Source organism: Oncorhynchus mykiss, chromosome 4 (genome assembly GCF_057628025.1).
Source record: "Oncorhynchus mykiss isolate SJ-2025 chromosome 4, ASM5762802v1, whole genome shotgun sequence".
Classification (NCBI taxonomy): domain Eukaryota; kingdom Metazoa; phylum Chordata; class Actinopteri; order Salmoniformes; family Salmonidae; genus Oncorhynchus; species Oncorhynchus mykiss.
The window spans coordinates 54,846,615-54,859,750 of record NC_143025.1 but is presented as its reverse complement, the minus strand read 5'-3'; the positions used below and the strand labels follow the sequence as shown (position 1 = coordinate 54,859,750).

The 13,136-nt window shown below is 41.9% G+C and overlaps 1 protein-coding gene across 11 annotated transcripts in view; it reads left to right on the top strand.

Annotated features, from left to right (window-relative positions):
• Positions 1–653: 653 nt before the first annotated feature.
• The window catches only part of LOC110521031 (serine/threonine-protein kinase MRCK beta), a 126,383-nt gene continuing 113,900 nt past the window's right edge, over positions 654–13,136 (top strand). For 5 of the 11 annotated variants that reach the window (XM_090232291.1, XM_036975509.2, XM_036975512.2 and 2 more), the window contains exons 1-2: positions 891–1,811; positions 9,410–9,501. In XM_090232291.1, the coding sequence (XP_090088417.1) occupies positions 1,637–1,811; positions 9,410–9,501 (267 nt within the window). In that variant the 5' untranslated portion in view covers positions 891–1,636. Of the gene's footprint in view, positions 1,812–9,409; positions 9,502–13,136 lie in introns of all 11 variants that reach the window. The other 6 variants (XM_090232294.1, XM_090232290.1, XM_090232293.1 and 3 more) reach the window with 3 other exon arrangements.

Below are 13,136 nucleotides of genomic sequence, written 5' to 3'. Positions count from 1 at the left end.
GTGGTGTGTATGGAATGGGATGGGTAGTTGTTTACAAGTTGCTAGCTATCCCATAAAGCCATCCCATGAAGCCCACAGTAGATGCATCAAAACAGCACCCAATATAAAAAAAAATATCTTCCGTCTCTCTTCCGTGTTTCATCATTTTCCTTCTATTCACAAGAGGCTGAATGTAATCTCACTGGAGAACGCATCCGTCTCTGTATGTGAAGCCCATTTATCTGATGCTGTCTGGTCAAAAATAATATGACATTGTTGCATTGAATACAAGGGAAGCCAGCGAGCATTTGGCATCCCATGATATATATATTTTTTTATAATAGCCAATGAATGTTGAGCTAATCTGAGAATATGAATGATCCTGGTGCACCAAAAAAAAGGGTAAAGGGAAGCCAATTTGGATTTGGCTTCACACCAATCACATCACCTCAAAAGCCAAAAGTAATTTACAGAAAAAGCTTTAGGCCTATGGTAATGACATTTGTTTTTGATTATAATTATTAGGTGGAGGTCTCTAGCTAGTTATAGAGGAAACAACACAATTATAACAACACATAGATTGCAATATGGCACCTTTTCCTGGTTTGGCTTCACATGGGATTTTGCACGCTCACCTCCAATTTGCATAACAAACACTACACTTCTCCGTTCAGGTTCAGCAGTGGGGCAAGACTCCATGAAGATGACCTAAGATGTAATGACATGCGTTACGGTGTAAACGGGCACAAGACTCTGTGAAGATGACGTATGGCGTAATGAAAAGCCTCACGATGTGTACAGGGCATTATTTGATGTGTATATTTTTTGACAGGCAAATACCCAAAAAGCGTTCCATATTAAAGCACCATTGCTCCCAGTGTCCGTCAATCATAGAATGACGTCACCTATTCATTGCGTTTCCGGTGTGGGTAGGCAGGGGGCTCCATATTCCCTGGTCTCGACTCTTCTGCACACTAGGGAGAGACAAGGCTGGACACGACTTCAGCTCCGTTGTGAGCCACACCGGCTACTATTAAGAAAAAAAGGTTTAGTCTACGAAAAGACAGCCACTCCACAATTTTGTGGGCATACCCCTCTTTAGCAGTGTTGAAGAAGGTTTATTGGGAATGCGAATGAGTAGATAATCCGACCGGTCAACCTGAGATTCGACGGGAGGAAAGCCCGAAATCATTTGTCGGGATTAAAGCAAATGGGACCCACTGAGCCTCGAGTCTGAGTGAAGGGAACACGGTGACGACGCTTAGAACAAGGCAAATCTATGGATAAACATTGTTTATCAAAATTGGGATTTCAGGGGTGTATTCATTAACTCTAACGTTAACTATTTGTTTAAGCACTAGACGGAAGCAAACAGTGCAAACGAAACGGGGAGGGACCCACTTGAATTTTGTCGAATAGAAACTCGTTTTCCTTTCAAAACGTTTCCGTTTGCAATGAGCGGTTTTTGTTTCAAAACGTTTTGCAACATACTCGGCATAATGAATACACCCAAATGCTCCACTTTGGCAAAATACATCTTTACTTTTTCGGTTGCGCTTGAAGGGGTAGGGTTAGATTTCTTCTTCCATACCAACCCGGGGAGCGATTTTTCGACTAAGAGAGTGCTAACTAACTATCTTCGCTCATTGATAGAAAAATGTCAGCGAAGGTACGCCTGAAGAAGTTGGAGCAATTGCTCGTGGACGGAACCCAAAAGAACTCAAGTTCACTGAGCGTGGAGACCCTTCTGGATATACTGATATGTTTGTACAACGAATGCAGCAACTCTCATTTGAAACGAGAGAAACACGTGACGGACTTTCTGGAATGGGGTACGTTTTTACATTTGATAACTTGCTCTGATTTCATGGTCTGTGACTGGGCTTGTGCTCTTTACGTTCTCCGTTACTTGTAACCCATCTATGCTAACTCTGTATCTAACTCTGTAGCTGACAAGCGAACTGCATTTCTGGCCTAGCTAAGAGTCAGTCATTTGGAATAATTACATAAAGCTCTAGCATACTCGCACTTAAACCAATTCGCCTAATTAGGCTACTTATATTTAAAGTCATGGTACATTGTGCATATAGTTTGTGAAATAACCAATACCTTCATGATCATTCCTTGTCGATACCTCTTCACACTAAACATTCGTTTCTGAAATGTGGCCGGGTTAGTGTTCTCTTACAGAGGTGAACATACTGTTTTTATTGGTTTGCTTATCTATTGTGACTCGGTGTGTGTGGAATCAAAATACAAACAGAATGCACTCAAAAGGATTGTGTTTTGTCAGGGAAACCAGTTGCTGATTTTGACCCTCCTTCAGCCTGTCCTATCGGGCACTGTATACATTTTACTTGTCAGGGCTGTTCTACAAATGTGACCACATCTCCAATTTGAACCTCATACCCAAGGAATGGTGTTCAGAATCAGGTGAGGGTGAGGTTCATAACCTCTTGGTTTATAGTTTCCAGGTCAAGGGAAATTGAGGAATGTTCCAACTAAAATGCATTAATTTAGCCAAATAGGCTAATTGATATTATTCAGAATGAATAGCAAGCAAACTATTCTTTGACAGAATTCCTCATGTTTTATGTCAGGACCAAACCTGGCTGCAGTCATTAGATACAATGAGAAGATTCTCTAACTTGGGCTTTTCATTGACGTCATTAATGAGATTACACTCCAGTGTGTCTGCTCCTGAAAATACGGTCACTGTCATCAGAAGGTGCCACAACTCTGTTTTCACTGTCAGAGAGTCCAGTGTGTAACGGATGTGAAACAGCTAGCTTAGTTAGCGTGGGCGCTAAATAGCGTTTCAATCAGTGACGTCACTTGCTCTGAGACCTTGAAGTAGTAGTTCCCCTTGCTCTGCAAGGGCCGCGGCTTTTGTGGAGCGATGGGTAACGACGCTTCGTAGGCGTCAGTTGTTGATGTGTGCAGAAGGTCCCTGGTTCGCGCCCGGGTATGGGCGAGGGGACGGTTTAAAATTATGTTACAAGTGCACCACTCCTCCTTGGGTCCTGGAACTATCTTAAGTCAGCATCCGATGAGGGGGGAAGAGAGTATGGCTGCACAGTTTCCTGCCCTACCACTGGATTCATCACATGGGCTCATTTGGTTTATCCTAGGGCTGTTTGTGAATGGTCCTTTTGGAATTCAACCATGGCAGCTAAATGGAGATCTACTGTCCTGTGGGTTTTCAGTCCAACCCTAATTTAACACACCTGATTCTACAAATTAGCTGCTTAACTAGCTGAATCAGATATGCTAAATTAGGGTTGGACTGAACCTACAGGACAGTAGATCTCCAGGAAGAGGGAAGGGCAGGCCCTGTTGTAGCGTAATTAACCAGTCCCAAAACCATACACATGATTTGTGACCGGCATGTCCAAGAGTCAAGGTTATTGCTGTGGTCTTGGTCAGATCAAACACCTCAGGGTTGTGTTCAGTCACCACAAAATGGGTGAAAGGTAGGGCGATATACACTATTGGTCAAACATTTTAGAACACCTACTCATTCAAGGGTTTTTATTTTTTGTACTATTTTCTACATTGTAGAATAATAGTGAGACATCAAATATGAAATAACACATGGAATCATGTAGTAACCGAAAGTTAAAAGAAATCCAAATATGTTTATTTGAAATGCTTCAAATAGCCACCCTTTGCCTTGATGACGGATTAACACACTCTTGGAATTCTCTCAACCAGCTTCCTGAGGTATTCACCAGGATTTGCATTTCAAATAATCTCTTAGAGCTACCCCCATACTTTTTTTCAATTTCCGCCTGAAGACCTACCCAAATCTAACAGCCTGTAGCTCAGGCACAGAACCAAGGATATGCATATTCTTGGTACCATTTGAAAGAAGACACTCTGAAGTTTGTGTAAATGTGAATTGAATGTAGGAGAATATAACACAATAGATCTGGTTTAGATAATACAATGAATAAAACCATACCATTTTTATTTTTGTATCATCTTTAAAATGAACAAGATAAAACAAACATTCAGATAGGATGATGGGGACAATTTCAGTGAAAAATGTAAGAGGGCAACAGTACTTGTGCAAAGTTTCAGAATGATAACTTCCAAAATGAGTGTGCTACATGACATTTATCATGAAGTCACCCAGGTGTCCCACACAAGTAGTCCAAATGTACCCAAGTGGCCAAATTGGTGAAGGTATACATTTTGAAACAAATAACTATATACAAAATACCAAAATGGTATTCTAACACCCCCCCCCCCCCCCCCCCCCCAGAGAAAAATATGGGAAAAAAATATATACATTTACAAAATAACATGGGTAACTATTTACACACTTTCAATATTTGGAAGACCCTCAGTCCTCTATCAAATCACATTTATTTATATAGCCCTTTGTACATCAGCTAATATCTCAAAGTACTGTACAGAAACCCAGCCTAAAACAGCAAGCAATGCTGTGTAGAAGCACAGTGGCTAGGAAAAACTCCATAGAAAGGCCAAATCCTAGGAAGAAACCTAGAGAAGAACCAGGCTATGAGGGGTGGCCAGTCCTCTTCTGGCTGTGCCGGGTGGAGATTATAACAGAACATGGCCGAGATTTTCAAACGTTCATAGATGGCCAGCAGGGTCAAATAATAATAATAATCACAGTAGTTGTAGAGGATGCAACAGGACAGCACCTCAAGAATAAATATGAACAGTTTAGGGTTCCATAGCCGCAGGCAGAACAGTTGAAACTGGAACAGCAGCAAGGCCAGGTGGACTGGGGACAGCAAGGAGTCATCATGCCAGGTAGTCCTGACGCATGGTCCTAGGGCTCAGGTCCTCCGAGAGAGAGAAAGAGAGAATTAGAGGGAGCACACTTAAATTCACACAAGACACCGGATAAGACAGAAGAAGTACTCCAGTTATAACAAACTGACCCTAGCCCCCCGACACAAACTACTGCAGCATAAATACTGGAGGCTGAGACAGGAGGGCTCAGGAGACACTGTGGCCCCATCCGATGAGACCCCCGGACAGGGCCAAACGGAAAGGATATAACCCCACACCACTTTGCCAAAGCTCTACACAATAGTGTATCTGTGTGTGTATCTGTGTGTGTGTTTGTATCTCTGTGTGTATATATCTATATATATGTGTGTGTATCTCTGTGTGTGTATATATATATATACACACGTGTGTATCTATGTGTCTGTGTATTTCTGTGTGTGTATATCTGTGTGTGTGTGTGTGTGTGTATATATGTGTGTGTGTGTGTATATATCTCTGTGTGTGTATATATCTGTGTATATATGTGTGTATATATATGTGTCTGTGTATTTCTGTGTGTGTATATATATATATATATATATATATATATATATCAGTGCCTTGCGAAAGTATTCGGCCCCCTTGAACTTTGCGACCTGTTGCCACATTTCAGGCTTCAAACATAAAGATATAAAACTGTATTTTTTTGTGAAGAATCAACAACAAGTGGGACACAATCATGAAGTGGAACGACATTTATTGGATATTTCAAACTTTTTTAACAAATCAAAAACTGAAAAATTGGGCGTGTATAGATATATATGTATATATCTATCTGTGTGTGTGTGTGTGTATATATATATATATATATATACATCTATCTGTGTGTGTGTGTATATATATATCTATGTGTGTGTATATATATATCTATGTGTCTGTGTGTGTGTGTATGTATATCTGTATGTGTGTGTGTATCTGTGTGTCTGTCTGTGTGTGTGTATATCTGTATGTGTGTGTATATCTGTGTATATGTGTTTGTGTGTGTGTGTGTGTGTGTGTGTGTGTGTATATATATCTGTGTGTGTGTGTGTATATCTACAGTGCCTTGCGAAAGTATTCGGCCCCCTTGAACTTTGCGACCTTTTGCCACATTTCAGGCTTCAAACATAAAGATATAAAACTGTATTTTTTTTGTGAAGAATCAACAACAAGTGGGACACAATCATGAAGTGGAACGACATTTATTGGATTTTTCAAACTTTTTTAACAAAAATTGGGCGTGCAAAATTATTCAGCCCCCTTAAGTTAATACTTTGTAGCGCCACCTTTTGCTGCGATTACAGCTGTAAGTCGCTTGGGGTATGTCTCGATCAGTTTTGCACATCGAGAGACTGAAATTTTTTTCCATTCCTCCTTGCAAAACAGCTCGAGCTCAGTGAGGTTGGATGGAGAGCTGGAGACCCAGTTCTTTCCACAGATTCTCGATTGGATTCAGGTCTATGTATATGTGTATATATACGTGTGTGTGTGTGTATATATATATATATATTCTGAGTAGGGCTGCCAGTCCAAGACGGTTGGAAGCGCTCTTCACGTTCCTGCTCTGTCACCGGTAGCCTATGTCATGGCTTCGGTGTTGGAAAGCACTGACTGACTTTTGCACTCAATCCCTCTAGGCTATATCATCCTGTTATATCTGCGATTTATTACCTCCGCCCTCTCTGAGTCCTGTTCAGTTTAGGCGTCCTGTTGAAGATAACATACTTTTAGGCTAATGTTTCATATAGACGGATGGATAAAATACATCTCAGGCGAGGGGAATTAAGTTAAATATGCTTAAATTATATTTAAAGCTTTCTCTTTAACATCTTGCAGTGCACGTCCACAAATTGTAATTGCGTTGACATGAATGGCATTCATTTAAGGCTACCAGTAATCTATTTAATTAGAAGACAATGGTTCTTCTTTCCATCAGTGTGAACAGCTGATGCCTCTGTCACTGGGCTGCCCGTTCTCCAAGTGGCACTCTGTCCTGTGCCAAGCGTATACCCTCTGGATCTGTACGGGAGCCTAAAGCAGCTGTCAAAGCGGCAGGCACCCTCCTGCATACTGAACATTCTATGGCGTAAAGAACGACCAACTACCTAAGGGGTTCAAAGACACTGGCTACTAGAATTGTTGAAGTACTCTATGTACTGAATACATTTTTCCAAAGCAGCTCAGTGTAGGCAGAGACTTAATTTAGAGTTTGAGCTATGAATGAAAAAGCAATGAACTGCTCTCTACATTTCCATTCACACTATTGTGATGTTTGCCAAAAAAGTGCAAGTAATTTCATGACGGTTGCGGAGATGGGGTGCTAAATTTGCAGAGGGACAGGGGTTAATTAATACAAAGCTTCTGTAGCTGGTGTTTCACTTTCCGCATGGAATCATTCTGATTGCCGGTGATGGGAGTTTATGGGTAATTGACAAGATGGGGCTTGCGTGAATTACAGAAATAACACATAATTTAGGCTGAGGATATGAAAGGTCGGTCTTTGTCTTCAAAGGGTTTAGCTAGAATCATGTTGGCACTTCAATCGACATAGGACGCCTGATGGTTGTGTGGAGACACTAGCGTGCAAGTAATTTTCGTTGTCACTTTCCTTACACTAGCAAGGCCCACATGTCGGCCTTTCACTCTCGCTCTCTTGGTATGCATATGCAGAGCATCAAATCGAGATTATAATCTGAGAGCTCATTTCATAATGCTGGTTTACGTAATCGTTCAGGCAATCCAGTGTTTGGGTGATTGGTGGGTGGTCACTTGGCCCACCGCTATCTGCTCTGTCAAGGTGGACACTGCCTACCCACATTTTTATTGGTTAAGTAAATCCTCACCACCTCACCTTGAATGCTGCGAGGGACCAATCACATCAGAGATGAAAAAAATAAACCTAACAGGGACCTGAAGGCAAAGGGTGCGCTCAGTTTAAGTTGTCAATCATCAGTGCTAATGGTCCACAGTTTTTAGCGTTTGTTACATTTTGTGGTAGCCATTACTCCACACTTCATGTGTGGATCGTGACCCTTTTGTGAGCTCCATTGCCGAGCCGTGAACCCGTCATTCTGCGTGTAGGCTATGAAGGATCTGCCACAGGAGGGAACGAATGTCTCGTCTGTTTAAATGAACACAGTCGAGAGGCAGGTTGCTCCCTCTGTTTAGAGAAAAAGGCTTGGGAGTGATAAAAGCACTCTACACAGGATCGGTCTGCATGTCCTCATATGGCGAGGAGTGCTGCAGATTGGCTCCTCGCAGGCCCTGCTTGGGTCCGTGCCAGCCCTCCCGCAGAGCCTTGTAAACCGGGGAGGAGGGGTGGAGAGATGGGGTACAGTGCTCAGTTTGTGGCTGTGTTGTGAGGTCTGTTGGCCATACTGGCTCAGTCTGCTGGTTTGTCTGTTTTGACCAGATCACTGTGGAGACAGGTTTATTTTCCAAATAAGCATGCTCTATTAGACTTGGCTGCCGTTTCCCAAATAGTTTATGATGGAGTTAAGGCATATTTATACAGAATAAAGTGTCAGCACTTGGAAGCTAGGGATGGGCACGGTTAATCGACTATCCGAACGGGCCTAATTTAACAATGGAAAGACTGTCTAAATTAAATAATTATCTCTATTGACATTTGAAATTCAAAACTTTTATGACAGACATACAGTAGCCTACACAGGTTTCACGCGCTTGTTGTTATTGTCGGGCATTCAAAGTGACACTAGGCTACAGTCGGGCTCCATGTGTAGCTATCAATGTCAGATCTCTAATCAATGCAAAATGGAATTAAAATGACAGAATTCAGTTGGCTAAATGAGGAGTAGGCTACAACAAGCAACCCTCAAGTAGGTCGTTTTTAAAATTTGAATGAAGTTATAGACAAGGACAGAAAGTGCAGCATAATATGGCTGGCTATCTTTGTTAGCTTCGATTTGAAGCAGTCAAGAGAAGCACTACCAGATGGGGTGATGGATAATATATGGGATCTATAAGTTTGTTTCACTTGCACCAGTCTGCATGGCTCTCTCCCTCCTGTGTGTAACTGACCGGCCCCAGCCCATCCCCCGCTCTGATGTAAGCAGAGCTCCCAAGTCACGCAGGCTGCACATCAAGCTAGTTCCCAACTTTTAAACATATATTTTGACTATCTGTGTTTCCGAAAACATTTCATGATTATTCAAATAGTGATATTATTTTAAACGCCCATCCCTTTTGAAAGCCTAAGTAACATTTTATGCGGTTGCTAACATTGCCACAAACCCTCTTTTGATCCCATTTTGTATGTAACACATCAGCATAACAGACAAATGACATAAGTTGTCACCTTCTATTCATTGGATAATGTTGACAAATGGTCTAATGTAAAACATCATGGTCTTTTGAAATTTGTGTGTAACAACGTGTGGATATTCACACAGGTTCGTCCTATGGTTGAGGAACATGCTCTTCATGCATGGCTCATGTGAGCGAACTGGTATACTAAAACAGATTCACCTAACATATGATACAACAGGGACATTATATGAGGGTGTAATGTGAGGTGAACTGCTATACTAAAACAGATTCACCTAACATATGATACAACAGGGACATTATATGATGGGTGTATGTATGCCTAAAGTAAATTTTTTTTCCCATTTTGTTATTGCAGTGAAGCCGTTCACCACCACCGTGAAGGAGATGCGTCTGCACAGGGAAGACTTCGAGATGCTCAAGGTGATCGGCAGGGGAGCATTTGGGGAGGTACGACTGCCTGAAACAACCAGTCATGCTTCAATTCAGTATAAAACTTTATTGGCATGAAATACATGGGTTATCCTGTCACTATCGTGAGTGGAAAAGCTTTGATGAGAGCCAGAGAGGAGGTAGGCCAACGCTATCTTTTTTGTAGATCCATATAACTTGCAGATCATATTCAGTGATGATATTTTCCGTGTTATCCACCTCATTTTTTTCCGTCGCTATGGGCACAAACGAACAACGGAAGTGATGGATTCGACTTTGGCTTTACTTCCCTACTGCAGTGTGCCGGTGGCAAACTTCCTGAGTAAAGTGTTAGGGGTTAGTAACTCAGTAAACTTGTAGAAATTCTTGCATGTTGCGTTTATTTTAGTTCAGTTTATTTGACATGTATTTTCACAAAAGCTCTGAACCTTTCTATTCTCATAGTTTCTACTGATTGTAAATGAAAGATACACATTTTTGCTAAGAGTGTTTATTATATTATTGATCTATTGACTGATGTTTCAAATCACCCAGCAGTGCTATTTGCAGAGTTGGCTCCAGATAAATATTGCAAATCTTCATCCATTCCTGAACCTGCTACCAAAAGCAAGCTACATATGGACAGTACCAAAACAAATGACCTAATGATTCTCTCTCTTCGTAGCAAAATCTGCAGAGCTGGGATGGTTGTGTCCCCCATATATATTACATTCTAATGGTTTCAAGAATTTTGTATTATAATTTAAATTGAAAAACTCTTAAGTTTCGTATCCGGCGTTGTTTTGTATATCAGTTAGTAAACCATGTGCTATGGAATTGGTATATCAAGAATCTCTTCCCAACTTTTTTGCAATCTATATGGCCAAGCTTTTTTGTTATTAAATTTAATTGGGTTACTTTTTTATTTATCACAATTGCCTTTAACCAATTTTGGTCTTTAATGCAGGGCCGACAGACAAGTTCCTTTTTCACTCTTCTACTTGCCTCTTTCATTTTTGCTGCAATTAGTTGGTTGTAATTTTTGGTAGAGCAGACATTTCCATATATTTTTGTTTGTGAAATACTTGCGTATTCCAACAATGCAGAGAGACAAATAATACATGCACAATGACTAACGATAACTTGGCTATATACACAGGGTACCAGTGTATGTAGATAATAAACAGTAGCAGCAGCAGATGTGATGGGTCAAACGAGTTGGAGCAATGCAGTTAGTTTGGGTAGCTATTTGATTAACTATTTAGCAGTCTTCTGGCTAAGGGATGGAAGAAGCTCTTCAGGGGCCTGTTGGTTCCAGACTTGGTGCATCGGTACCGCTTGCCGTGCAGTAGCAGAGAACAGTCTGTGGTAGCTGCATTCTGACCTTGTCTAGGGCATTTTTTATTTGATATAGAGGTCCTGGATGGCAGGGAGCTCGGTGTTAGTGATGCACTTGGCTTATACACTACCCGCCGTAGTGCCTTGCGGTCGGATGCCAAGCAGTTTCCATACCAAGCGGTGATGCAGCCAATTAATGGCCAGCCCATTAGCTGCTCCGGCCCACAAATGGAAACCCCTGTCTGTGTCCCAAATGGCACCCTATTGTTAAGTTCATGTTTTAAGTAGCCCAATACTTCTGTAATTACAGCGCTGTCCCTCTGTTGTTAGTGTGCTTGCTCAGAAATCACTGTTGGACCGGGCCTGAGTGTAATGGCCGTTATGTACTGTGCTGATACCGTGAAGTAAACATTATTAAAGTGGAACCTGATCATCGTGTCATTTGGCGTTTAACATTGGTAGCAGAGGATGCCTAATAACAATGTGCCAACTTGCTTCGACGAGAAGAGGTCGTGTGAAAGTTTGGAATTGAACTTGGAATCTGGACGTGAGTTACCAATCTAGACAAGAAAAAATGAGCACTATTATAGTTCAAGGGTAGCCTGAGATACAGCACTGCGCCAATAACTGATGGAATCCAAGTGAGTTACGTGGCATACTATACTGATCAGCAGAGAAATGGCGCGAACAAGTCACGTTCTTAAGACAGCCAGACAAGGGCTCCATTGCATGGAACCAATCCACTGGAACGTTTGAAGGAGATCAAAAATGTGCAATTTGTCAAAGCACTTACCATTTGGTTTGAAGACTGTCCTCATAAAAACAAACAACTTAAACTAACAGAGGGAAATGTAAGCACTGAGAGAGCAGTATAACATTACACTGTTGTAAAACAAATGTTTCAGATACCAAGAATTGTTATAGTTGAATCCTTAGGATATGCTGTGATTGATACTGCATGAACACAGTGTGTGATAAAAAAAAAATGACCTGATGGCTATGTCAGTGAATTAAATCGGAAGGATGTTCAAAATATGATTTGACCTTAACCAGTCCGGTTTCAAGGCAGCTCAGTCAAATGAGACCCTTCTCTGCTCTAGAAAAAACGGACTCTCTCTCCACTGTTCTCAACCTCCTTCTCGATCTATCTGCAGCCATTGACACCAGTGAACAATCAGATCCTCCTCTCCACCCTCTCAGGGTTGAGTGTCTCAGGCTCTGCACTCTCCTGGATTGCATCCAACCTGACAGGCTGTTCCTACCATGCAGCGTGAAGAGTATCTGTGTCTGTACCATATGCTCGCTCTACTGGTGTCCCCCAGGGCTCGGTTCTGGGCCCCCTCATTTATCTTTACATCAATTTCTCTGCTCTGTCATATCCTCACATGGTCACTCATCATTGCAATGCAGATGACACTCAACTACTTTTCTGCTTCCCCCCCACCTTCCTTATTCTCCCATGTCATCCCGCTATTCCGAATACTCCGCTGGTTTCCAGCCGAAGCATGCATCATCTTCAAGACCCTGGTGCTTGCCTAGGGAGCAGCAAGGAGAACTGTCCCTCCTTACCTTCAGGCTATGCTTAAACCCTACACCCCAACTCGAGCACTCCGTTCCGCCACCTCTGGTCTCTTGGCTCTCCCACCCCTATGGGAGGGCAGTTTGTGCGCAGCAAAGCTGCCCTACCTCTTTGAAGGGTATCTTAAATAACTCTCATGGCACCCTGACACAAAAATTGGTTATTCTAAGTGTCACATTGAAACAGAGGTGGTTCCTGCAGATATCTCCTTACTATTAAGCAAGACTTCCTTCAAGAAGGCAGGAGCTGTACTAAACATGGAAAATGACAAGGCAGGGATGTTTAAACACCCAGTGACCCGTGAACTTACTACCTCAGGACACTATTATGTAAATTTTTTAGACAGACGACGTAGAGTCCATGAAAATCTGATTCGGACAGTCACAGAGCACATGGAGGTTCTGACAGTCACAGAGCACATGGAGGTTCTGACAGTCACAGAGCAGATGACCACAGAGGGAAAATACGGCTGAAAGTATTGTTGAAACTTCACAAACAGTTTGGACATGCTACAGTTGACAGACTTCAGAAATTAATCAGCGGTACTGGGAGTAATGATGAGTATTTCTATTCAACGACAGATAGTGAGCATGTCAATGAAACAGGCCAGAAGTACAAAAAAAAACTTAAGCCCAGACCAGCTTTTTTCAGTGCTGGAGGCCTTGTGAACACAAAGAAACCCAGTGATGTCATCAAGCACTTAATTCATTACTGGATAAGTGTGCGTGGCCCTGCCCCAGAAATTGACAATGGAGAA